The sequence below is a fragment of the Mycosarcoma maydis genome, chromosome 17 (assembly GCF_000328475.2).
Source record: "Mycosarcoma maydis chromosome 17, whole genome shotgun sequence".
Classification (NCBI taxonomy): Eukaryota; Fungi; Basidiomycota; class Ustilaginomycetes; order Ustilaginales; genus Mycosarcoma; species Mycosarcoma maydis.
Window position 1 is genome coordinate 428,448 of NC_026494.1, and position 24,870 is coordinate 453,317.

General features: G+C 56.6%; 10 protein-coding genes across 10 annotated transcripts in view; 4 read left to right on the forward strand and 6 right to left on the reverse strand.

Moving 5' to 3' along the window:
- Nucleotides 1-3: 3 nt before the first annotated feature.
- On the reverse strand, nucleotides 4-2,394 carry UMAG_04845 (uncharacterized protein; the record flags this gene model as incomplete). Its single annotated transcript, XM_011393392.1, has 1 exon — nucleotides 4-2,394. The coding sequence occupies one exon, from the start codon at nucleotides 2,392-2,394 to the stop codon at nucleotides 4-6; it is 2,391 nt and encodes a 796-aa protein (XP_011391694.1).
- Nucleotides 2,395-3,500: 1,106 nt separating this feature from the next.
- UMAG_04846 (uncharacterized protein) lies at nucleotides 3,501-6,881 on the reverse strand (the record flags this gene model as incomplete). The annotated part of the gene is made up of 1 exon (XM_011393393.1): nucleotides 3,501-6,881. One exon carries the CDS (start codon nucleotides 6,879-6,881, stop codon nucleotides 3,501-3,503), a length of 3,381 nt encoding a protein of 1,126 aa, XP_011391695.1.
- Nucleotides 6,882-8,353: 1,472 nt separating this feature from the next.
- Nucleotides 8,354-9,235, forward strand: UMAG_04847 (uncharacterized protein; the record flags this gene model as incomplete). The annotated part of the gene is made up of 1 exon (XM_011393394.1): nucleotides 8,354-9,235. One exon carries the CDS (start codon nucleotides 8,354-8,356, stop codon nucleotides 9,233-9,235), a length of 882 nt encoding a protein of 293 aa, XP_011391696.1.
- A 232-nt stretch (nucleotides 9,236-9,467) lies between these two features.
- On the reverse strand, nucleotides 9,468-11,747 carry UMAG_04848 (putative threonine--tRNA ligase THS1; the record flags this gene model as incomplete). The annotated part of the gene is made up of 1 exon (XM_011393395.1): nucleotides 9,468-11,747. The coding sequence occupies one exon, from the start codon at nucleotides 11,745-11,747 to the stop codon at nucleotides 9,468-9,470; it is 2,280 nt and encodes a 759-aa protein (XP_011391697.1).
- An 802-nt stretch (nucleotides 11,748-12,549) lies between these two features.
- Nucleotides 12,550-13,392, forward strand: UMAG_04849 (uncharacterized protein; the record flags this gene model as incomplete). Its single annotated transcript, XM_011393396.1, has 1 exon — nucleotides 12,550-13,392. One exon carries the CDS (start codon nucleotides 12,550-12,552, stop codon nucleotides 13,390-13,392), a length of 843 nt encoding a protein of 280 aa, XP_011391698.1.
- A 144-nt stretch (nucleotides 13,393-13,536) lies between these two features.
- On the reverse strand, nucleotides 13,537-15,000 carry UMAG_04850 (uncharacterized protein; the record flags this gene model as incomplete). The annotated part of the gene is made up of 1 exon (XM_011393397.1): nucleotides 13,537-15,000. One exon carries the CDS (start codon nucleotides 14,998-15,000, stop codon nucleotides 13,537-13,539), a length of 1,464 nt encoding a protein of 487 aa, XP_011391699.1.
- Nucleotides 15,001-15,312: 312 nt separating this feature from the next.
- On the forward strand, nucleotides 15,313-17,109 carry UMAG_10849 (uncharacterized protein; the record flags this gene model as incomplete). Its single annotated transcript, XM_011393455.1, has 1 exon — nucleotides 15,313-17,109. One exon carries the CDS (start codon nucleotides 15,313-15,315, stop codon nucleotides 17,107-17,109), a length of 1,797 nt encoding a protein of 598 aa, XP_011391757.1.
- Nucleotides 17,110-17,170: 61 nt separating this feature from the next.
- Nucleotides 17,171-17,851, reverse strand: UMAG_04851 (uncharacterized protein; the record flags this gene model as incomplete). Its single annotated transcript, XM_011393398.1, has 2 exons — nucleotides 17,171-17,507; nucleotides 17,583-17,851. The coding sequence occupies 2 exons, from the start codon at nucleotides 17,849-17,851 to the stop codon at nucleotides 17,171-17,173; spliced, it is 606 nt and encodes a 201-aa protein (XP_011391700.1).
- A 496-nt stretch (nucleotides 17,852-18,347) lies between these two features.
- UMAG_04852 (uncharacterized protein) lies at nucleotides 18,348-22,709 on the reverse strand (the record flags this gene model as incomplete). Its single annotated transcript, XM_011393399.1, has 1 exon — nucleotides 18,348-22,709. One exon carries the CDS (start codon nucleotides 22,707-22,709, stop codon nucleotides 18,348-18,350), a length of 4,362 nt encoding a protein of 1,453 aa, XP_011391701.1.
- A 2,075-nt stretch (nucleotides 22,710-24,784) lies between these two features.
- UMAG_10850 (uncharacterized protein) overlaps nucleotides 24,785-24,870 on the forward strand; it is a gene marked incomplete at both ends in the record, with an annotated part of 1,041 nt that continues 955 nt past the window's right edge. The window contains one exon of the mRNA XM_011393456.1: nucleotides 24,785-24,868. Within this exon, the coding sequence (XP_011391758.1) occupies nucleotides 24,785-24,868 (84 nt within the window). The remainder of the gene's footprint in view (nucleotides 24,869-24,870) is intronic.

Here is a 24,870-nt window from a genome sequence, read left to right on the forward strand (position 1 = left end):
GATTCATTTCGGCCTGCTGACCGCGGTTTGCTTGGTAAACGCCAAATCCACGAAAAATTGAATGCTCGGTTGGTCGGCCAGCATCTTGCACACCTCCACCACGGCGCTTTGAATCCTACCATCTTCCACGAGTGTTGATGCGTGTCTGGCTATCCACGCGTGCACGTCTTGCTCGAAACGCGGATCGGCGTCCGAATTGACCGCGGCGGTGCAAGTGGAGGAATCGTCGGACCCGAAACGGACGCGGTCGACCATGTCATACTCGTCTTGCTGCTTCACGTCTGCTTGGCCAAGCCAGTTGGCAGCGTGGATTTGCGCAAACACGTCAAACTGCCAGACGTGGTCGTGCAGTTTATCACGACCTGCGATCCATGTATACACTTGCGCCTGCACTCGTTTGTGCGTCGAAACGCAGAGCGAGCCGATTCGAGCGTTGTCCAAGCCGCAGAGGATAGCGTCGAGTGGTGCACTGGCCGCATTTGCGATGCGCTCAGCGTTGGATTCGGCGCGCGCTGCCGGGTCAGGTATGACGTCGACGCGAGTACGCACGTATTCATCGCCCTCAAACGCATCGAGACAGCGCAGATCGGCGCGCGTGAGTCCAGTGACAAGCGTGCCTTTGACGGCATTGATCGAGGCCGGTGACGAAGCGACGTGCAACAGACCAGGGTAGTCGGCACCTTTGACGTGAAATAGCTTGGCACCATCCAGCACGGCGTTCTGAACAGTCAGGTGCGCCCCATCGTTGCCGATCACCCGCGCGAGGATGTTGGGATGCACCAAGGTGCCGTAGAAAAACAGAGCTTCGGCTTGCGGCTCTACGTTGTGCTTCTGCTTGCCGACATGCGCGTCTGCAATAAGAGTGGCAGGGCTAGCTGGCACATTGGCCGCGTACATCCTCCAAGCCAAGCTCAGCTGCTTGACCAATGCATACGCCTCGTCTACAAACGTGCGATTCAGATCGTGTAACCACCAAACGCCCGCCACTGCCACGAGCAATGCAGGAGGACTCCATCTGATCCACGATAGCGTCTTGAGCGCCAACGTCGAGTACAACAAGGACGTGAACAAAAACCCGACCAACGTCTTGACGCTCGACAACGACTCTTGTTCACGAGCTGCGAAATAGTGCGCCACACGACCAGGTAAGACGTAGGTCGGGATGAGCGTCAGTGCAAAAATCGGAATGTAGACCGGCAGTCGCAGCAGAAAGCGTGTCAATGGAGCGCTCAAGCGGCGCGGCTCAGTGACGGTGCGTGCAAGTGTGAGGTTGTCCACATGGGCGAGATGCAGAATCGACGAATACGTGAAGAGTGCACGCCGCGTTTGCGTGCTTTGGCGCTTCACATTGTACGGGCGGCTGCTACGCTCGAGCGTCAGCAGCGTCATGAGCGCTCGCGAGAGCTCGACATATTGGTGCATGCGCTCGCTTACAGCTTGCGCATCGTGCAGCTCGAAGATGAGCTCACGTGCAACACGCACGGCTTGGAACGTCTCCCAATCGGGCGCGTTGAATGTCAGCTCCTCCATGGCGGTTTGTAGGTCTGCAGTGAGGCGCGCCACTGCACGATCCGCGCGACTTGCATATCCATCGCACGAACATGGTTGCGTCTTACTGGAACGCACCGCGTTCTCGGCAGTATCTAAAGCGCTTGGCTCTTGTCCAGCTTGCGTCCGCACTTTACTCGTTGCACTATTGCATCCTTGCACCTCTGCCTCGACCGTCGAGGGCAACGATAGAAACTCGTCGATGTATCCATCCAGCGATAGCGGTTTGCCGAATTTGAGCATTGCTCGAGAGCGGAACACGGATTTATCGTCATACACCACCGCTGTAGGCAAGATGCTGACGCCTGTTTGCACGCGCTCGCCCTGCTGCGCAAGTTGCAAATACCTTGAATACTCTAACGCTGCCCAAGCGGCTCCCATCTTGAGACTGGCGAGTTTGGGGATCGTGTAACTGCCTCCTTCGGGGAATAGCGCAATGGCGCCGCCGGCTTTCATCGCTTGGAACGTGGCGTGGAAGAGCGATTGGTTCGACTTGTTTTTGCGGTCGACGCTGATGTTGCCGGAGGAGGTGAGGATGAAGCCGAGGAGGCGGTTGTGGAAGAAGTCGCTTTTCGCCCAAAAGTGGAGAGGTCGGCGTTCGCGCATGTGCGACGCGAGCATGGCTACGTCGAGGATCGTATTCGGGTGATTGCTACATACGATCAGCGGTGTATTGGTAGGCGGGACGTGGTGCAAACCAGAGATGTGCAGCGAGCGGAAGAACACCGGTAGAGACAGATCGCCGATCGATCGCATGATGGTCCACATTACACCAAATGTAGGCACTCGATGTTTGGCACTTGTCTCCGAAGAGCTCGCACTTGCTCTGCCACGTCGGGACGACATGGTCGACATGCTCATCCTCTCGCGCGTATCTCGCGATCCAATCGTGAATGTGAATGTGATTGTGATTGTGATTGTGATTGTGATTGTGATTGTGAATGTGAATGTGAATGTGAATGTGAATGTGAATGTGAATGTGAATGTGAATGCGTGTATCTCATCTACATCCTCGTTCATCATCAGGCGCGCTCCTCGTGCCTGTCCCTGGAAAAATCACGACCCGTTCACGATTGACATTTACGATCTGAAACCCTGCAGATCCATGGTTGATGCGTGCCTTTTCGATCGTGTTTCGTACGTCTTATCGCCACGTTCAGCCGCACCGACGTCACGAATCGATTCGCAATTCACGACTTGCAGCCAAGTTGACGCCTCACACGGCGGTCGCACATGTACGAAGCGTCGTGCCGCCTTACCGTGCCTTGTGCGTGTTCCACACCACATCCGCGTCCAACATGCACGATTGCACGCATCAGCAGAAGCGCGTCTGCGTCTTGTTGCATGTGGCCTGTATGCGCCGCTTTTCTTATGCTGAGCACCATGAACTTGACGCTTGCTGATTACCATTAAGCTTGGCTATCGGGCGTGCTGACAATCTTGAAGCAGCCCTGACAGCCTCGCGGCGCTTTTGCGCGCTGATTGGTCTCATGATGTAGATTGATGGTGTACACAAAAAAATGCTCACGGCGCTTGCCAAAGAACCGTGCGTGCTCCCACACTTTTGCCAGATGCTTATACATGTATTGACAGTCGTGAATGTGGGTGCAAAGTTTCATCTCATTCTATCCAGCAGAAGCGCATCTTGTTGCAGGATGTGGTACCGATGAGCTTGTTCGAAACCTGTCCACACGAGTCAAAAATACGAACACCTCGCCTTATCCAGATTCAACACCACTCGTGACCGTTCTGTAGCTACCGTCTAGGGCTTTCCAATGATATACATTGAGTATAGGTTGCATTGCGATAGCATGATGTCAAGTGATGGTTTGTGGCAACACGCGTTTTTTGTGGGCAGGGCAAATTTCGAACGCACTGTAAAATCGCTCTACCTACAAACGAGACCGACACATGCTACTGCTGTACACGCAGACTCTCACCCACCGTCACCTCTACGCACTCATATCAGCCTTGACCTCGTCCAGCAAGCTCTGCCTCAAGACGTCAGCGGTCCTCCATACATCCGTAAACGTCGAGAACTGCGCCAGAGGCGCCAGCCGAAGCATATCCGGATGCCTGATATCCGCCACTAAACCATGTTGCTTCTCAGCTCGCTTGTGAGCTCTTGCGATCAGACGCTTGCCGTCGATGGGAGGTGGGACGTCTTTGCGATCAGCCCGTGATGGATCTTGCTGTTGCTGTTGCTCTTGCGCCTTCTCTTCGGTAGCAGCCGACGGGTCAGGGATCTGGATACACAGCTGGCTGCCTCTCTGCAAAGGGTCCCTGGGTGTGACGACGCGAATGTCAAAGCCTTCCGGGAAGAAGCCAGGGCTGAGCAGCAATGCCTCGAGGTACGCCGTGAGACGTAGACTCTTGCTCCTCAAGATCGGCATGATGCTTCCCTTGCCGTGCTTGCCTTGAGCTGTAAGCCCTTGATCGTTCGGCCTGCGCTCCCCGTACTGTGTAGCTTTGAGCAGCGTTTCGAGCGATCCCTTCAGTGAAGCCATGTCCAGCATGGATGGGTTCGACGTCTGCCAACCTTCTGCGCCGCGCGTCGGCACAAACTTGTCTGGCATCGAAAAGCGCGTCTCCTTCTCGTGTCCCCACCAGCCCGCTTGCCTCGTAAGCTTGGCCTCGTGCCACTTTTCGTGCACAAACAAACCCGCGATGCCACCTGGACCTGAAGAGCCGTACTTGTAGGTACACCAGCACGCAAAGTCGATACCCCAGTCGTGCAGCGCCAACGGCACATTGGCGAATGCGTGCGCGAGATCAACGCCAAAGAGAATGCCGTATTCGTGCGCTTTGGCTGCAAGCTTCTCGAGCTCGAACAGCTGACCTGTGAAATACTGGATTCCGCCGATCAGCACCATGGCCGTCTCACCCTCCTTGCCGCACTTCTCGATTGTTGCCAGAATGTCGGCTGTCTCGAGCGTCTTGGCACCCTGCTTGGGTACCAGCGGCACCATCGAAGTTTCCGCTTTGAACCCATTAAGCTCGATGACGGATGCTAGCGCATACTGATCGGATGGGAACGCCTTTTGCTCGAAAATGATCTTGTGCTTGATCCTCTTGCCCTCCTTTTTGGCCGCGTCCATGTCTCCTGCAAAGTCAATACCGAACGGCTTGGTGGCTGGGCGGTAAAAGGTGGCCAGGAGCGAATGCAGGTTGCCCGTCAAGGTGCCCATTACCACCACTTCAGATGCCTTGGCACCAACCACATCGGCACAGAGCTCTCCAACTCGCTTCTCCATCTGCGTCCAGGGCGTGCCGTACGGGTGTTCAAAATGACCCAAGACAGCCATGCGTCCCCAAGCTTCAATCTCTTGCTCGAGATACTTTTTGCCCAGGCGTGAGAGCGGTCCGAGCGAGTTGCCGCACATGTAAAGCGAGTCTGCATCGGCAGCTGTCTCGGCTGAGGTGGACGGATAGTCTGCATTGCACACGTCCTTGAACTTGGGCAGAATGTAGCCCTCGCGCATGCGGCGCAAGGGGTCGACGCTGTCGAGGTGCTCTGCGACTGCACGGTCAGTGATCTTAGCTCCAAAGCCCAGCTTGTCGGCGATCGACTGAAGCTCGCTCACAAAGACATCGGTCCTGAAATCATCATTGGCCTGAACGACAGGCGAGTGCTTTACGGCCAAGGAACGTGTGTCGGTGCTTACTGGGCTCGAAGTGGTTGAAGTGCCAAGAGCGATGCCAGAGCTGGCTTCGGAGAGCACCTTGGAGAGCTGCTTGAACTTGGCGGCAAAGACGTGCGCAAAGTCGCCCTCCTCGTCCGAGGCGGAAGCAATGTTGACCTTGTCCACCAGCTCCTCGCGGTCGGTAACATAGGCAGAGAGACCGACGACGGCCTGAACGTACTGTTCGAAAGTGCGCAGGATGGCTTTTTGGATGGCCTGCTCCTCGGTCAGATCAGCGTCAGCGTCGGTATCGTTGGCAACCGAACCATTTGCAATGTCCAGATCCTCGTCCTCGTTAGCGTCGTGGTCGAACATGTTTATCTCGAGACCTGCATCAGCCTCACCGTACAGGCATGCGGCCACAAGCTCGTCTTGGGCCTCTTCGATTTGTTTGCCAAGCTCCTCGACTTCGTCCAGATCAATGCTGCTCTGAGCGGCACTCGACTTGGCAACTTCTTTGAGAATGTTTTCGTGGGTAAGGTTGCCCATCTTGACCAAGTTGGAGAGCTGGCGAAGACGATCCTTCTGCTCAGCAGAGAGGGGGGTAGCGGCGGGGAAGGAAAACTCATCGGGTTCGTCGTCGTTGAGGTCTGCGTTTGCATGCGACTCCGCCTCAATGCCTTGTTGGAGTTCCTGCAGACCGTCGCGCATAAGATCGACGCGGTTGTTCCAGCTGCGCTTGCTTGCTTCCAGGTTGGATTTGCTGAGACCTTTGATGTGAACCTTTGTGCGGACGCCGTTAGGGCCGACCGAGGTGACGGTGCGTGCGGTACCGTCGGCGTTTCTCTCGCCAACGTACTTGGCACATGTCTCCCAGACAAGGTTGTTAGCTGCAAGAGTGCGCTTGCGGAGATCGGCGACGTCATTGTTGGCGCTGACAGAGAGCGAATTGAGCTTTTTGTTAACCCCGGCGATATAACCGTCGGCGCGGTCACGAGCCTGGGATGCATGCTCGAGCGCCTTTCTTGCGCGATCGTCGAGGAGAGAGTGAAGAAGATCTGCCATGGAGCCAAGTACATCTTCTACAGCGGAGCGGATCTCGCGGGCGAAAGAGTTACCGAGAGAATACTCGAGCTTCTTTTCGAGATCATCGCGCTGCGAAGGTGGCAAGCCGAGCTGCTCGGCCGACATAAGCTGACCGCCCATCTCATTTGCGAGCTGTTCGAGTTTGTGCCTTTCTGCGATCTGAGCGGGGTCACTGTGGTCGGATTTAGGCCGCTGCTGGAAGACTTGACGGTCCTTCCATGCTTTCTTTGCGATGAAGATGATCTTGGGGAGCAGATCAGAGCCGAGTGAAACGATCTGCGCCTGAGCTGCTTCAAGTGATTTTGCGTCGAGGCCTGACACGGGCGACAGAGCAGACGAAGCTTGCGCTGCTGTCGACTTGGCGCTGGGCTTGAGCGCGAGAGCAAGGTTGGTGGTGTGTTTCTGAACAAGGACGAGGAGCTGTGTGAGATCGGATACGATCTGAGAAGAAAGCTTTTCCGCTGTGGGCGGTAACGATGTGGAGGGCGATGCTGACTGATTATCGGCTGGAAGAATGGTGGGCTGAACCGGTTCACGCAACGACTGGATCGAAGAAGCGCAAATGATTGAGATGCGGAGCAAGGAGGACTGAAGCTCTCTTTCGGCGGCTTGATCGGTCGTCATCGTGCCGAGTAGATAACGTGTCGTCGAGCTTGAAGCGGGTGCAAAAGGTAGCTAGCTGTAGGACGGTATGCAAAGCAGATCTGAATTTGAGAGAATCCGAAAAGGAGCAAGGGGGAAGGTAAGGATGGCGGTGGTGGCAAAGAAAGAGAGAAGCAACAAGCAGGAAAGCTAAAGAGGTTAGAGCTAGGTCCAGACAGCCATAGCAGCCGTGATGATAGCAAAGAGCATGGCAGCGTGACCAATCTCGAGAGAGACAGGTACAGGGTCCGGTCCTCGCGTCTACGTCGACGATCTGTCCTTTTTCTCTCTGTCCGCTGTACCGATTCGTGATTCGTGATTCGTGATTCGTGATTCGTGATTCGTGATTCGTGATTCGTGAGTTTGCGAGCCAAACTCGTGACTATTTTTCGGCGTCCATCGCGTGTCTTTCTTTGCGTCCGAGCCAGCTTGGCTATCCGAGGTGCGATCGAAGACTACGTTGGCAGCGACTTACAAATAGAGGCTCACGTTGTACAATAGCTTGCTTTGCAGCAGAGCAGACTCAGGACGTGGCAGAGTGGTGGGTGCGGATTGCAAGATGGGCGCGATGGATAGCTGCCAGATCGGTCACTTTAACCACACACGTTGGCTCGTTGATGCTCAGCCTTTTACTGCTCCGGACGAATTCCTTGACTCCTCGGGTCGAGTCCGGAACTGAACGACTTGGAGACAAACAGGATACTGTACGTTGTAACTACTACGGTATGGCTAGCTCAAGCGCAACAAGCACCCTTAGTTGCAGCAATCAAGAAGTGTGAGTGGTAACATGGAGGAATCGTGGATCGAAAAGTCACTCGAGTTATGGCACATCGCGGCTATTTGCGGCGCTCGTTTCTGACAGCTTTGCGCCACCCCGAGCTAAGCTTGGTTTTCCGTAGCAAAGCAAAATCACGAATCACGAATCACGAATCACGAATCACGAATCACGAATCAGTCTCGGATATTCACAATCACGTGATTCGTGATTCTACCAAAAGCATCAAAACGTAAATCCTAGTCACGAGGCTGTGAGTTACGAGTGACAGGGTGTTGCTGAGCCGGCTTTCACTCACGATTGGCTCGACGTAACATCAAATCAAATATTCGTGATTCACGATTCGTGATTTCGTGTGAGTCAGGTTAGCGCGTGCAGCGCCAGCAAGCGGTGCCAAGCGGGGCTGTGCAACTACAGTCGTGAGTCACGAGTAGCTCTTCACGCTTGACTCGTTTTCGGCAGCAGTCGTGAGTTGCGGGTGGCGGTGACGCATCGGCGCAGCTAAACCTCCACTTGGAGACGCATGCTAACTTGGCCATGTTGGTAGCCTTGACGATTTTCGTACATGGTCAGTTGTGAGCAGTGGCTTTGGTTCAGAGATGCTCTAGACCTCGCTCAACTTTGACACACTCCTACCTCATCCTTCCACATCACCTCACACCGATTTGCTGTTCACGCCATGTCATCCCATAAGCCAGAACAACCATCTGATGCGCCGCCCACTTACGAGCAAGCGAGTGGCTCGTCTCGACCCTCTGCGTCTGCCACCACTGCTGCTTCGGGCTCTAACCACCTCAGTGTTCCTCAACAGCAAGAAGCAGCCGTACGAAAGTCGATGGAAGATATGCTGCGACCGCTTCCCAAAGGGTGGATTCGTCAGTACGATCCTTCGACTCACCACAACTTCTTCGTCGATACCCTCGCCAAGCCACCTCGGTCCATCTGGGTGCATCCATTTGACGATGAGCAGTACCAGAGCGAACATCCGGCTGAAGTCAAGAACGAACGCGAGAGGATCGAGCGCGAGAACATGCTTCAAGCCGACACCGATGACGACGACGATTGTCCACCATCCTCGAGCAAGCATCGTTCCACCGCAACCACGTCGGGTGCTGGTGCAGGTACTGGCGCTGGCTCAGTTGGTGCTCAGCCAAAGGGGATGAAAAAGTTGGGTCGAACGCTCAAAGACAAGCTCACCAACACCACCCACGCTGAGCGGGAGGCCAAACGCGAAGCGCAGCGCCAAGCTGAACAACGCGCTTACCAGCAACACCAGGCGATTCGTCAAGCGCTCATTACAGCCACCAGAACAGGCCAACCTCAACTCGTGGGAAGAGACAAGCAAGGTCGCGAAATTTTTGCCCAACCTCCGCCCCCCGGCGCTTACGGCTACGGTGCAACGTTGGGTTATGGTCCGTATCAAACTTTCGACGGTCCATACGGTGCCTACGGTCCTTATTCCAGGCCGATGGGCCCGTACAGTAGACCGTACGGTGGCACGGGCCTCCCAATTATAGGCGGTCTGGCCGGCGGTATGCTGTTAGGTGGACTTTTGTTCTAGCAGCATCTTGTGATTTTGTAAATACCATTGATTCGGTCCGCCTCGATCCACGTATACTCGTCATGATATCTTACGCCATTTGTGATTATCTTTGAAGTTTTTTTCGTATAAAAAACTGGACGACGGTCGGCACAGTCGTGAGTCTTGCAGTGGGTGTGATTCGTACTTGTGAGTGTACATAGAGCGTGTAAATTTGAGGATCAAGATTCCGAGCTGATACCAACAAGACTACTCAAACCAGCTTGTTTTGCAGCCTGCGCTGCGACTTGAGCGCTTTGAGCAGAGTGATGGTCTTGTCAAGATCCATAGTCTCTGCCTTACCCTTCTGATTGACATCGTCGCGGTTTCGAATGTTGACGCTATTGGTCTGCATCTCCTCGTGGCCTACGACAAAGACAAAGTTGTACTGGGCGATTTCACCGTTCCTGATCTTCTTGGGCAAGGTGTTGTCGCTCAGATCGACGTCGGCAAAGAAGCCTTGATCCCAGAGACGCTGTTGGACGCTCTTGGCGTAATCAAAGACCGTGTTGGTGACGGGGACCACCAGAAGTTGACGCGGGCTGAGCCAGAACGGCCATTTGCCCGCAAAGTGCTCGGTGAGGATCGCGATGAATCGTTCCAGAGAACCGACGACTGCACGGTGAATCATAACAGGACGCTCGGCTTGCGTCTCTCCACCTTGCGAAACGGCGGTGCGGTACTCGAGCTTAAACTGCTGCGGCAACTGGAAGTCGAGCTGGATCGTGGCGCACTGGAAGTGGCGGCGCATCGCATCCGAGATGGTAATGTCAATCTTGGGTCCGTAGAACGCACCATCGCCAGGATTCAGCTCCCACTTGCCCGGCACAAACTTGTCGAGCGCCGCACCGAGACGTGCCTCGGCCGCATTCCACGTTTCGATATCGCCGAGGAACTTTTCGGGACGCGTCGAGAGTTCCAACTTGAACTCAAAGCCAAATAGGCCGTAGACGCGCTCGAGAAAGTCGAAGCAGCCCGCCATCTCTTGCTCGATTTGGCTCGACATGCAGAAGATGTGCGCGTCGTCCTGACAGAATCGTCGCACACGCGTGAGACCGCTCAGCGCACCCGACGCTTCGTTTCGGTGAATCACACCAAAGTCGGCCAGTCGCAACGGCAGCTCCTTGTACGATCGATCGCGCGAAGCAAACATGAGACAGTGACCGGGGCAGTTCATGGGCTTGAGTGCAAACTGCTCCTTGTCGACGCCGAGCACAAACATGTCGTCCTTGTAGTTCTGCCAGTGACCCGATGTCTGCCAGAGCTTCGAGTTGTACATGTTGGGCGTCACCACTTCGTCAAAGCCGCGCTGGCGGTATTCGGATTTGAGAAACTCTTGCAGCGTGTTGTAGATGCGAGCGCCGTGCGGCAGCCAGAAGCACGAACCGGGCGAGAGCTCGTGAAACATGAAGAGCTCCTGCTCCTTGCCAATCTTGCGGTGGTCGCGCTTGGCTGCTTCAAGGAGGAATTGCTTGTACTCGGACATTTGCTTTGCATCGGGAAACGAGATACCGTACAGACGCTGCAGCGAGTCATTGTTCTGATCACCGAGGAAGTACGAGGCCGAGTTCTTGAGCACCGTCATAGCCTTGATACGGCCAGTGTGCGGGATGTGAGGGCCAACACAAAGGTCAATCATGGGACCACAGCGGTAGACGGTGGTCGAGGTGCCGTCGGGAATTTTCGACTGGATAATGTGCTGCTTGTATTTGTTGTAGTTGAACATCTCGAGCAGCTGCTCTTTCGAGACGACGAGACGCTCAAACTTTTGCTTTTCTTTGGTGGCGTTCTTGATCAGCGTCTCGAGCGCGCCAAAGTCGGACTGGGAGATCATGCGCTCTCCCGAGTCGCCCATGGCCATCTCGTAGAAGAAGCCCTCTTCGGTGGGAGGACCGATGCAGAGGTGGCATCCGTAGTGCTTCTCGCAAGCTTCACCAAGCACGTGCGCCGACGAATGCCAAAAGACACGTTTACCCTCAGGCGAGTCAAAGTCGAACAGCTCGAGCTTGCAGTCGGCCTCCAACGGACGTTCAAGATCCCAGAGATTGTCGTCTACCTTGGAGATGACGATGCGCTCGGACAAGGACTTGGAGATCTGCTTGGCAATGTCCATCGGCGAGGTCTCGTAGCAAATGCCCTGGCGGGTGGAGCCGTCGGGCATGGTGACGGTGATGGGCTGACGAGGCATTGCGGCGATTTGAGCATCCTGCTCGGCCTTGAGCTTTTCAAACATGGCGATACGGTGGTCAAAGTAGGCGGGCTTGGGAGTGAACTCGAGGGGAGCCTTGGGTGCACCGTCTACATTGTCCTTTTTTGCCTTTGGCTTCTTTTCGCCCTTTTGCTGTTGTTGTTGTTGCTGCTGTTTCTGTGACTTTGGCTGCTTTTTCTCGGACTGTTGGTTGAGGTCGACCTTCTGAGCGGCATCGGTGAGGTTCTGCAGCGGGTCTCGGGGCTCTGCCGACGAAGATACGACTTGAGGTGCTGACGACGACATGATTGCGGTTGTGTCAAGGTGAGAGAGAAGAGGAGAGATACGAGTCGTCTTTCCCCTGCTCTATCTTGCTTAGGTGTCGAATATGGCAATGAGGCAAGAGCAAGAACAAGAACAAGAACAAGAACAAGAACAAGAACAAGAACAAGAACAAGAACAAGAACAAGAACAAGAACAAGAACAAGAGAAGGTCAGAGCGGCTTCGAGTCAGACACGAGACTCACAGACTTGGCTCAGCTTGAGTGACACTCGTAACTCTGTCGTGCGGTGCCATGCTGCGGTGTGCTGTACCGAAAATGTGAACAGCACGTCCGACATCCACCGTGAACTTGGATTTCGATTTTTCTAAAATTCTTTTTATTCGTGATTGATACTCGTGACTCAGACTCGTAACTCGTGACTGTGTTTCCAGTAAAAGTCTTCTCTTCTCTCGCACGTGACTGTGCTTCCGTCGAGTGAGAGGCGCAAAAACAGCAACCGCACCACACCGCACCAAACCCACAACACCCGACGCAAGGTGCACGACCCGTAACCATTCACGATTCGTGATTTGTGATCCACGATTTCTGAATCATCACCCGCTGGCTCGCTCGCTACCCTGATATCACAACCCTCACATCCGGGAGTCGGGAGTGCAATTCTCACCTCGTATCTTCCAGGCGGTTTGTCAACGGTGCGCGTTGTTGGCTTGTCTCTCCAATCACGGCCACCATCATCTCCACAAGCCAAGGTCGCGTCTTTCTACTCGACCACTACCACCATCATCCAGCACATCTGCCCTTCACATTGATTCGTCCTCGTAAACATGTCCGCTCCAACACCGGCCACACAGCCGGTCAAGACCAAATCCAAAGCCTACTCTTCCACCGTGGCCATCCAAGGCGATGCAGCCAAGTACCGTCTGAAATACAAGGAGCTCAAGAAAAAGGTGCGCGAGATCGAAGTGGAAAACGACAAACTGCATCTCAAGACGCTCGGCATCAAGCGCAGCATCCAACGCATGCGGCTCGAGCGCGCCATCCTATACGAACGGCTCGAGGCCGAATCTCAGGCCACGCCTGGTGTGGCAGCGTATCCGCCTATGCCTACGCAGCACTACGATATCGAGGCGCGTCACGACGATTCGTACGCTGCTGCTGCTGGCGGTGGCGGTGGCGGCGGCGGCGTTTCGTCGTCGAGCGCAGCGAGAGTTGGCGCTGACGAGTATCCCGCTTACGCCGGTTCCAGTGGTGGTGGCGACAGAAGTAGCGCATATCGTCATCCGCAACCCGCTCCTGCTGCAGCCACTTCCAGAACACCGTACTCTTCCGCCTATGACGACTATCCACCACCACCTCCTCGGTCGCATCCCAACCCAGCACCATCCGCGCACGCACGCCCATACGCCACATCGTCATCCTACGACTCACGACATCAATCTCCTCAACCTCCTCCGCTTCCCGCTTCATCCAGCGGCGAGCGCGCAGAACGCCTCCGGCAGTACACAGAGAGTACCAGCCCTGAACCCGTTTCCGCCTCTCGGCGCGACGCGCGTGGCACCAGCCCACCCCTTACCGCACGCTCGCCAGTTGTTGTCGGCGCAGCCGAACCTCCGCTCCCCCCCGCCGCTCGCTCCAACATCAAAGTCACGCTTCGTCGCGGCGCCTAATCGCGCACACGCTCATCTCGCCATCTTGTATTTTAGCATGTCATGCTTTCTGTGTTCACTTTACGAATCAGTCGTGTCCGGTTTTCACACGCACAAACAATTCATTCTGTGCATTCGGCTGTTTGAGCTGCGTGAACGGTTAGATCATTCGGGTTTCGGTGCGGGACGTGTGGAGGCTGCAAGTGGAGGAACGGAGGGTGTTGTCGAGGGTCGGGACGGGGTGCTTCGGGGTGGCAGACGTAGGGGATGGTCGAAGCTGTCAGGTGTCGCGGGAGGTCGCGTGATTCTGGGCGTGGGTACGCCCATACTGGTCATGTTTCCCTGGATGCCCCCTAACGGCAGGTGGCGACGCGCAGCGACGGGGGCGCTCGGCGTGGCTAGACGCGGCAGCTCACTGTGCGCCTGATGTGTCCAAACCCAGCCTACGCCGCCAAAAGCAAAATGCTGGACGACGACCTTCTTGGCCAGACACTCGGCGGCGTACATCTTGAGCATGCCAAAGTACACCTTGAGCCAATTGGGGACGCTGGAGGCGATATCGTTGAGCAGCGGAGAGTGTTCGTGGAACGGGCCGCGCTTGAGCACGTGAATGCGGAGGAGCGAGCTGAGGTACAGATTGGGTAGTGGCACCTCGACTTGGGTGCCGACAAGGGACGACGCGGGCAGAACGAGCGTCGTCGAGATCAGAGATGCTGGGTCTGTCCGCGTTGCCAGTTGGGTTTGCAGAATGCTGGCATGCGATGAGGCGCCAATCACCTGGTTGGGTCGCAACCCACTTTGCCGACGCAGTTGAGCCGCTCCGATCACGTACGGTAGAAACTGAAAGTCGTCTAAGCCCCATACGCCGTGCGAACCGGCGGGCTCCAGGCCATACCGATCCTGTAACTTCCACACTACCATCAGATATAATGGGAAAATGTCCAGGCCTATCCTCTCCTCCACCTGTATATCTGCCAGAGTCTCGTCCTGCTCTTGTTCTTCCGAGGCATCAAAGAATCCCAGCCGATACAGAAAGCATAGCCACGCAAAAAACGCGAGCTCATGTCCAGACCCGTAGTCGATGCGCGTGAAGCTGCCGAACGAATCCAATAGATACACTCTCAGCTCGACTGCAAAAGCGTGCAGGCGAGATGGCAGGAGATCGCTCAAGAGCGAATCGATGCGCTCTTCCAAACGAGCGCCCCAATCACGAAATGCTAGGTTACCGAAACGTTGCGGTTTCTCGTGTGGTTCGATCTCTTGTGTCCACGAATCGAGCTCCCACAGCAACGAGACCAGTTTATCCACCGGTGTAACCGGAGCGTCCGTGGAGCGAGTGGGCAGACGCGTTGGTTTGCCGACGCAAGCCTCGCAGACGCGCTGTAGGAACAAGGTGTAGATCGAGTAGGCGGCCGATGCCTTCCATGCCTCAACATCGGTCTCGGACGTGATCTTCTTGACGGGCGTGACGATGCTGTTGAGTGTCGAGGCAGAGACGCGGATGCGCGGCAGCGCGCAAAGCGACTGCGAGTCGAGAGTGGCGGTGGTGGACGACGAGGCAGCGGGCGAAGATGTAGTGGGCGTCGCAGCTGCTTGCGTCCGCCGTAGCGCGGGTGGGATCATCGGCATGACGGCCACGTAGCGATGGCTTCGAACGACGTGGTTGTGTGCGAGAGACAAGCAACGCCAATCGTGAATATCCAGGTCAGGTCCGTGGCCAGTTCAGGGTCTTTCTTGCTAGTCACGACAGTACGTCCAACTGGTGACTGTGTTGGATTTTTCTCTGAGGTGGAGGTTGGCCAACTCAGCACGTTGAAACCAACCACGAACTCGAGCTGGCACGGTGACGCACTCACTCTCCAACATCTTCTGGATGCTTTCGTGTTTCACGTTTGTTCTTGATCAACATCAACCGCAGCCGCAGAGCAGCAGCGACGAACCATGTCGGAGCAGTTGAAATGGTCGAGTTCCAGGGTAGCTCAGCAACGCTCTGCACAGCCACCGTCTGCGAAGGGTACGCAACAAAGTCGATGGGCAACAAACAACTTGGCCAATACCACTGCTACGAGCTCGCACACTGGCACTGCGGCTGCTGCTTGTTCTTCTTCTACATCATCATCATGGCGGTCTGCACGCAGCGATAATGCGGCAGCATCGAGCAGTGTATGGCGAACGACTCGACAAGAGGTGCAACCGCAGCGTTCCAAACATAACGCCAATACTGGATCCTCGACATCAAGATGGGCGTCCTCGGCTTGCGCAACTGGACGTGGACCAGATGGCTCGATAGCGACGCTCACAGATACGCTTTCACACACAAGCCTTGCATCGCAACGTCCATGCCAATCGACGCATGGGACTGCTCCAACACCTTCGCAACGCGCACGCAGCATCAGCCGGAATGATGGGCTTAGCGTGCGCGATCACACGCGTCCACTCGGAGGCAAGCCGCTCGACCGGCTCGAACTGCTCGCGTCTCCGTCGCGTGGACTCGACTCCCACTCGTCTCTCTGCACCGACCTCTCGATGCAGGGCAGCATGGACCTCACCTCTGCGTCGGTGCAGCTTGAATTGCGCCAGTACATCGGTACGCGCATCACCACGAGCGCAATGCGTCTTGTCACCTCGCAACCGCGATTACGCGTGTTGGACTCGGACTACTATGTGTTGACGAACAATCAAACACAAGTGGTGGGCGCAGCCGAGGAGGAGCTCCAACAAATCCTTCTGCTCGTGCGCAAGCTTCGCGAGGCACTAGTAGCGAGTAAGCGCATCGATGCATTCGCGGTCGAGGTGTACGAGCTGTCGACGTACCTCGCGTTGCTGTGTGCGGATGTGCCACAGTTGATCGCGAGTCTACCGCGGTTGGTGAATGAGCTGTACCCGCTTACGGATGTAAAGGACGACCAGGAGGTGGGCAGCGACGTGCGGGAGTTAACGTCGCACTTGGGTCTTGCGACACACGCGGTGGCAGAGCACAGGAGAATGCGAATCGTCTCACTGCACCTGCTGCAAATCCTGTGTCTCGGCGGTCGAGCGACGCGGTTGGGCCAGTACACGAAAGACTCGACGCGCGTGCTGGAGCCTCTGTACCGCGGACTGCAAGAATATAGGATGGTGAAGCAGAAGCTGTTGCATATCTACGTCGATCTGCACGAGCATGTGCCAGTGTGCGACGCAGCATACAAAGCGTTACGCGACATAGATCCGTTTCGGCTCTCGAGCTTGTTGCACGAGGAACGCCAACAAACGGCGTACAGCGTGGATGCGTGGCAGAGGCTGGTCCTATTGCAGATTGTGGAGCCGCTCAGAAATGCTGCTTGGGCTGTGGCGAGGAGGGCGTATTTGCAACTGCCAGTGGATGCGCACCTCAAGCATCTGATCGAAAGCGGCGCAGCGCACAAACAGGATCAGGAACAAGATCAGCAACAGCAACAGCAACAGCAACAGCATCAAGAGGATAGTGAGGGCGGCCGGTTCTTGAGCGAACTGCTTCTGCTCGACATCGACGTTTTTCCTCGAGCCACATCAGAGCATCTGCAAGAGAACAAACCGACACGAAACGAGACACCGGACGAATGGGATGCAGACGACAATCCAGACACATACGCGCACCCAAGCAGCCACATTCAACAGCACGATCTTCGGCTCGATACGTTTCTGACCACACAATTCGACTCGTCGCTTGCGTCCCGACTCACGTCTACCCATTCTGGGCATGCGATCAAACTTCGCTAAGCCACACTTGCTTGCTTGCTTGCTTCACCTGCGATTTCGTCTTAGCTAGAGGGTACTAGATTCAATCAGACTTGGGTTGGACAAACGCCAATGCGCTCTCGCAGCTCTCGGCGGGTTTGACACTCAACTGGGCCAAGGCCAACTTGGCGTTGGCGTCAATGACAAAGTGGCTTCTCTTGGTCTTGTCGTTGGAGCCGGTGAGAGCTTTGATGAGGAGACGCTGTGGGTCCGAGATGAGGTTGTAGGGGAGCGACAATTTGGACTTCCACGAAGAGAGCGAGCTGGGCGCGTCGTTCGAGAGGCCGTAGACGGTGTAGTTGGCGCGGGTGAAAGCGGCGTGGTTGTCGCGGTATAGTTTGGCCTGGGTGGTGCAGCCGGAAGTGTTTGCGCGGGGATAGCTGTGATACAAGGTGCAAACGGAACCGATGCGTCAGGTGTGTGGACGAGCTAGCGTCGATATGGCCGAGACTTACGAGAACAGGACGACATTCTTGAGTGTCGCAGTGTCGAGTTCGGATGAATCGTCCAGTTTGAGTTTCAACGACGGCAGCGCGTCGCCGATCTCGAGCACTTTCGCGATGCTTGCCGGCTGCGAATCGAGCTTCGCTCTCTTGTCGCCAGCGTTGGACGACGCCGCCTTGCGCTTGACCGCCACTGGAGCGCGAGCACTTGCGCTCGCGCTCGCTGCCGGTTTGCCTGCATTCCGTGCACTCCGCCTTGGACCCGTCGCTTCTGTAGTCATACCTGCTATCGTATCCCAATCTAGCATGTGCGACTAGTAACAAGTCACGATAGCTCAACCCCGAATCGGTAATTGTGAATACGCCATCCATCATACATGCAAAGCCAAATCCTACACTCGGCTCACCTAGCTTCGTCATGGCTCGCCTCTCGCCCGTGCTCAACCAAGCTTTGACGCGAAAATCACAAACACGAATACGAATCACGAATCCGATTCACGCTGAAAACGCGAGACCGCCCTTCGTGATTCACGATTCACGATTCACGATTCACGATTCACGATTCACATTTCCGCGACACGCTCGTTTCTGAACACGACATGCACGATAGACACGATTCCGGCACTTTAGCAAGCCGCCATGCAGTCAGCTATTACATCACGCACCGCGAAACGGGCAAGGTGATGCGAGGTGTTGTGTTGATTTTGTACAAAGTGTCTACGACTCACGACGCAAGTGCGTCTGTGTTGCCATTGTGTCGAGACGAAAGCCTCGAAATCAGGACGAACCCTTGGCCTTGTTCAACAGATTGCGCACTAGTCTGCGCTTACCACTGTCACTCGTGGGCTGCTGATCAGCTCTCGAGACAGCCATCGAGTCCTCAGTCGACCCGCGACTGTGGCCATGATCATCGGTGCTGCCGCCTAGCGAGGTGTGGCTTGGCGTCTGTGAGTGCATCGACGACGAAGTAGCGCTCCGCAGCATGTTGAGACTCGGCCTTCTAAGCCCTTCCCATCGACCTGACGTCGCTCGATCTCGATTTGCCTCGTCGTCAGGACTTAGCATACCGTCGCCTGCACGCGACCGACTCCACATGCCAGAATCAGGCAGGAGCATTCCACCGTGGCCAACGGTACTCGCTCCTTCGGCACTCGACCGCGGTGCGTTGATCGACTCTTTCTGGGGTGGTCGAGGCGGCGCTGGGCTCGCCGAGCTGCTGCCTGTGCCTGTGCCACTGCCAGCTGCCGACGCCGAAGCCAAAGCCGAATTCGGCAGGCGCTCGAGTCTAGAAGCAACGTACGAGCTCAGCTCGGTCGGCAACGAAGGACTGTGGCGATGTCGGCTGCCGGGCGAATTGGCGAACTTGTCGAGCGTCGTCTTGGCGCTGCCAAGCACGGGCGTCTTGGGATCGTCTTCGTCGTCGTCATCCATTTCGACTGCAACTGCAACTGCTGCTGCTGCTGTTGTTGGTGTTGTTGCCATCGTTGCGTCACCGCCTGGCGCCGCACTGCCGAGCGCAAGGCCCGAAGCAGAACTCAACAGGACAGGTTTGTGACGACGTCGAGACTGGTCTTTGGGTGGCACCGCGGGTCCAAGCTGCTCGCCTCGATCAGTAGCATACGTGCCGCTCGACACGGGTTGTCCGGACGCTACGGCAGGCACTATGGCCGTTTCAAGCGGTCCCCGCACTACGGATGTATGGCTGAAAGATCGTGATGCGTACGGATCGAACGCCTGAGGCAAAACGTCGCGCTCATATTCACCAGCCGAGGGCAGTTGCTGCGTTTTGGGGAGCGTCTGTGATGACGCCAGCTTGTCGTCTCCTGGGCTTTGCGCCGAATGCCCATCGAGCTCGAGTCTAGCCTTGTCGGTGGTAGTGAGCGGCGAAGGGCTGGTTAGCATGGCGACTGCGCCAAACACACCGCGCTTGGCGCTGTCCTGCGACTGTCGACCCTCACTGCTGTGCGGTCTGCGAGATACTCGCCGATTGTACGACTGAGCTGCGGTAGCAGGCAAGTTCGGAGTGCGTTGTTCGCTAACCGAAAAGCTACGTGAGCTGTGACTTGCTGATCGCGAGGGAGATTGATCTTCGCTCACGCTGGGCAGCTTAGATCGTGCTGCGTTGCTGCCCCTGGCGCTTAATGCGGGCGAGGGCCCGCCGCGCGCATCTCCAGCTCGCTTCCTCTCTAAGGCCAACGCTTCTCCGTATGCGGCCAGTTGTGCTGCCAGCGACGAGCTGGTACCGTCCGGGCCATCCAGAACGTAGGGTGCTTCATGGTTGAGAATCGCTTGCGCCTGTTCAGATGCGCTGAGGAAATTGGAACGTAGCGAGGAGGAAGACGCATGACTGGTCACGCTTTCGGCAACTGAGGATGCGCGACCGGCGCGTGTCAGAAATGTGGATGAGCTGCCCGTAGCCGATGTGTGCCCGACGGGCGGCGCCCACCCGTTCTCCTCGGCAATGGACAGCGCCTGGTAGTTGGGTGCCAGGCTCGGAGAGCTTCGCGGACCCAGGTCGATACCGCGCGAGCTAGCGCCGGATTGAGAGCCTGAGCTAACCGCAGACACGTGACTACTGGACCGATCGCGCGTCATGCGATTGATCAGAGTATTGCTATTGCTATTGCTATTGCTGTTGCTATTGCTGTTGCTATTGCTGTTGCTGTTGCTGTTGCCCCTGGTGCTATCGTCGTTGATCGCACCGAAAGCGTTCAGAGTGGAAGGAGCTGCTGCAGAGTCGCTGGCCGAGAAGTCGGCGGCATCCTTGTAGTTCTGCTGTCTCAGTGCTGTCATGGTGCGCAGGGCAGCTGGAAGCTGATGCGAATCAAGTCGCTCGCTTCCATCCAGTGTGCGATTGTCGGTTTGTGAGGCGCTGTGATCGAGGAATTCCTGTAGATCGTCTTCGTCGGCGGTCTCCTCGACAGTTGAGTTTGCGTGGCTGCGTTCGTTGTCTGTGGTGCTAGCGCTCTGGGAGCTGGAGCCGCTCACCGACCTACCTCTGCCGACGGGATAGGGAGTGGCGAATGGTGCGCCAGCTTGGTGGCTGTTGAGCGTCGATCCCGACGACCAGGCATGGCTGGATCCAGCGCGCATGATGGCGTCGATGCGGCCGTTCTGGTTGGTCGAGGCTCGGTACTTGTCGACACTGGTTCTTGCTGTGATGGAATCGTCAATGTTGCCAAACGGACCAGTGGGGCGTAGCAAGTCGAGAGATGCGTTGGCACGTAGCGGGGCGCACGTGCCAGTTGTGATTTGCTCGTTGGATCCGGCACGGGCTCGACGGAGCTGAGTACCGGCGAGGAACTGCTCACGAAGGGCCGAGAGCGACGAAGAGGAAGAAGCAGTGCGGAGCGTGCGCTGCTGATTTAGCGCAGCAGCATCGGGGCGTGAAGCAGAAAGAGAAGGAGTAGCTGGCGCAAAGTGCTTGCCAGTGTCTGGATCATCGCTGGCATCCTCGCTGGCTACATTGCGTCGCGTCGCGCGGAGTGAGGCGGCTGCTGATGGGCGTTGGTTATCAAAAGGCTTGGTGGACGTGCGACCGGGCTTGGCAAGCGCGTCCATGTTGATGGCGCCTCCAGTGGGGAGATGGATGTAGGCGTTGGGGGGCGTATCGGCAAAGAAGGAGCTGGAAGGGTGAGAGGATGGTAGTGGAGTCGATTGGGCGCTGGTCGAGCTGGAGCTGGTGGCTTTGCGGAGGATGTGGGAGAGACTGCGCTTTCCTGCAAGCTTTGCTTGTTTTTTGGCGACACTGAGCGGACTAGCGTCGTAGGAAAGGTCCATGTGTCTGCTAGAAAAGGGGTGCGAGAGGATCGAGGTAGTCGTGTGAGCCGACGAGCCGGTAGCAAGTGCAGCCCGCAGCGAAGCAGCAGGATGAGTGGCTTTTTCGAGGATCGAAGGAAGCGACGGCCGCCTCTTGGACTCGCGTACACTTCCGGAACCGAGTGCGGCCGCAGCGCTGGTGGTCTTGGTGGCGGAAGAAGATGGTATGGAGGGTTCATGTGGCGATTGCGTGGATGGAAAGGTGGTGAGACGCGGAGAAGTTGCAAGGGTGGATGCGGTGGATGCGGTGGATGCGGTGGTTGCGGTTGCGGTTGCGACTGCGACTGCGACTGCGGAAGTGGAAGTGCTTGCAGATGCGGGTGCGGATGCGGGTACGGGTGCGGATGCGGAAGTGGAAGCGGATACCGACTGAGATGTGAAAAGGGGAGCGGGTGATGCGACAAGCAGAGGGGGAGTTACGACTGAGGAAGCTTGATTGCGCAGGTTGGGATTGGAACTCGTCTTGGATAGCGATGCACTGTTGGCCGAAGAGGCGGTGCGTGACGCAGGCAAAGTGTCAAAGGATGACTGCAGAGGAAGCACGGCAGAGGGAGGTGCGACGGTTGTCCTCGATGCAGAGGTGGGAGCAGGTGGCTGAGTTGGGTTGGACAGGCGTGAGGAGGTGAAATGGGCGCCGATGGGTGGGGTGGTGGTGGTGGTGGTAGTGTTGATGGCGGTGGAGGAGGAGGAGGAAGGGGAGGACGAGATCGGTTGTTCGGTGCGGGCCGAGGCAGCATAACGAATGTAGCCTGCCGGGCCGAGAGGAGTGTGGGCGCTGACGGTCTGGCGCGATTCGACCATGCCTGCCAAACCGTTGGAGCCATAAGCAGAGACCCAGGAGCGGATGAGGTTGACACATTCGTTGTGGCCGGCAGCGAGCGCGAGTGCTTCGGGAGTGACGCCATCCTTGTCGGCAGCAGCAGGACGTGCGCCGGCTTGGAGAAGGATGCGGACAATGTCCAAGTGGCCGTTGGCGGCAGCAAAGTGAAGCGGGGTGGAACCCTCTGCGCCTGGGCCTGAAGTGGAGCCTTTGGCCTTGAGACGGGGAGCGTTGACGTCGGCGCCGTGCAAGATGAGCATGCGTACGCTCTGTTCGCTACCACCGGAGCAAGCAGCATGCAAAGGGAGGATGCCGTTGAGGTTGCTGTTGGCTGGCTGGCCATTCTCGAGAGCAAACTTGACGAGGCCAATGTTGCCGGTGGCGGCGGCGCTGTGCAAGCCTAAGTTGGGATGCATGCCATCTGCATGGCTGGAAGAGCCACCGAGGCCGCCTTGACCGACGGCCTTGAGCGTGGTGCGGCTGACAGCGCTGCGAAGCATGTCGAGTACAGAGTACAGAGGGGGTTAGTGAGCGAGCCAGGGATCGCTGCACGGAACGAAGCAGGCGGCTGGCGCGGCGCAGATGCGGCGCAGATGAGAGGGCGCGATGCTTTGTGGAAGCGAGCGAGAATCAGGATAACGGCAGTGGCATGCTGAGGACGGTGGTGGTGGGTGAAGGGTGAGGGAGCATCAATGAAGAGGCACAGAGATGGCTCGAACTGTAAAGCGGATAGACGAGGTACAGGATGCGAGCGTGAGGTAGGGGAGCGTGCCCGGTTGGACAGGTGGTTGCTTGTGGTGGTACAGCTTGGACGCAACGGACCTGCTGCGATAGGAAAGACGATACAGGATGCGACGCGTGTTGCTGATGGTGGTGGTGCTGGAGGTGCTGATGCTGATGACACGGGAAAAGCAAGGTGTAGGATCGATGTGGGTGTTGGGTGACAGTGGTGAGCGGTGAGTGGTGAGTGAGTGAGTGGTGGTGCTGAGATTGGATTAAGCGAGACATTCATTCGTGATTCGTGATTCGTGATTCGTGATTGTGATTCGTGATTCGTGATCCGCGGTTGGAACGGCGTCGGACCAAGTCGAGTCAAAGGAACCCAAAAGTGGAGTGATGAGTGATTTACGAATTACGATTGCAGCCCAGCCGAACCGAACCAGCCAGGCGTGAAGCACCAAACTCGTGACTGACTCGTGACTGACTCGTGACTGACTCGTAACTCACGACTGAGCAGGCGCAGCAAAGCTAGTCTTTCTTCAGTCACGACTTTCAACGTTTGTCACTTGGTGTCGATTTCAACTGCGATCTAACATTGTGGAAGTCGTGACCCACGCCTTATAAACCATCGTCGCTCCTCTCCCCGCTTGTCGATCTATCGCAGTCGCTGACGCATCGGTGCTTCTGGCGCGCTCGCATTTGACAGCACAGCAACGCAACGCAACGCAACGCAACGCAACGCAACGCAACGCAACGCAACGCGGGTGGTCAGCTGGCAGCGCCACATGCGTTGCTGCGGTTCAAGGCTGTGTGGCTTCTGTTTCGCTAGCCGGGTTGAGGGGTTGAGGTTAGGGTTAAGGAGCTGAGGGGCTGCAGGGCTGCAGGGCTGCAGGGCTGCAGATGGCCATGCACGCGAGCGTCAAAGTTGGTGAGTCAGGCGCCTGTCGGTTCGGTCTCGGCGGCGCTTTGGCTTGGCCACCGCTGTTCTCGACCGCGCCACGTTGGTTGTTCTGGTTCGGCGCACTCTGAAGCGTGCGTGGGTGACACGTCGAGATTCGTGATGCTCGTGGCTTGTTGGTTGCAATCCAGCAATCCCGCATTCCAGCATTCCAGCATTCCAGCAGGCGAGAGTGCATTCGCGATGACTATTCGTGATTCACGATTGATTCACGATTCAGCCAGAAAATCGCCCAAAAGTTGTGAGTGGTGAGTCCCCCTCCAGTCAAACCACGGTCAGGGTCCTCATTCACAATCACGAATTGCTTAACCAACATCGAGTCGACACGCGAGTCACAAAGTGTTTGTGGTTGCTTTCATGTGGCTCATACCGCCCATACTCCTTCCTCGCTCATACACCTCCCGGTACGCTTCGGGCTTGGTTGCGCTCGTGTATTCACGATTCGATCGCTTGCTCGTCACCTGTCTCGTTCTGCCTCATGCGCGCGCTTGGTTCGTGATTCCTTCTGGCGCCATAACGCTATCAACGGTTGATCGCCAACTCGCCTCTCCTCCCTATACCACCCTCGACCACCTTAAAAGGATCCATCCCACTTTGCTATCCCTACGCTCGAGTCAGCCAAGCATTGCGTTTGTCTCCTTCTGGCGTCGCCTCTCGCATTCATAGCACCGTCACGTGCCACGCTGCCTCGATATCTCCCCATCGATATTCCCGTCCCCACTCAAGCTCTAGCTCACACTCGGTCGCCACAGCATCCGATTCCCATTCCGGCGTAAGGCCAGTCGACGCACGCAATCAGCGCCTCAACACAGCCCATAGGCTTAGGCGTTGCCGCCGGCTCCGTCAGCGCATCGCGCTCAGCTAGCCTAGGTACAGCCGACTTGGCCACCCCACTCAATGGCTTTCGACGCTCTACGCAAGGTCAGCGGCGCTTCCAGCCATGCTGCACCGATAGACGTGAGCACCACATCAGCTCGCATCTC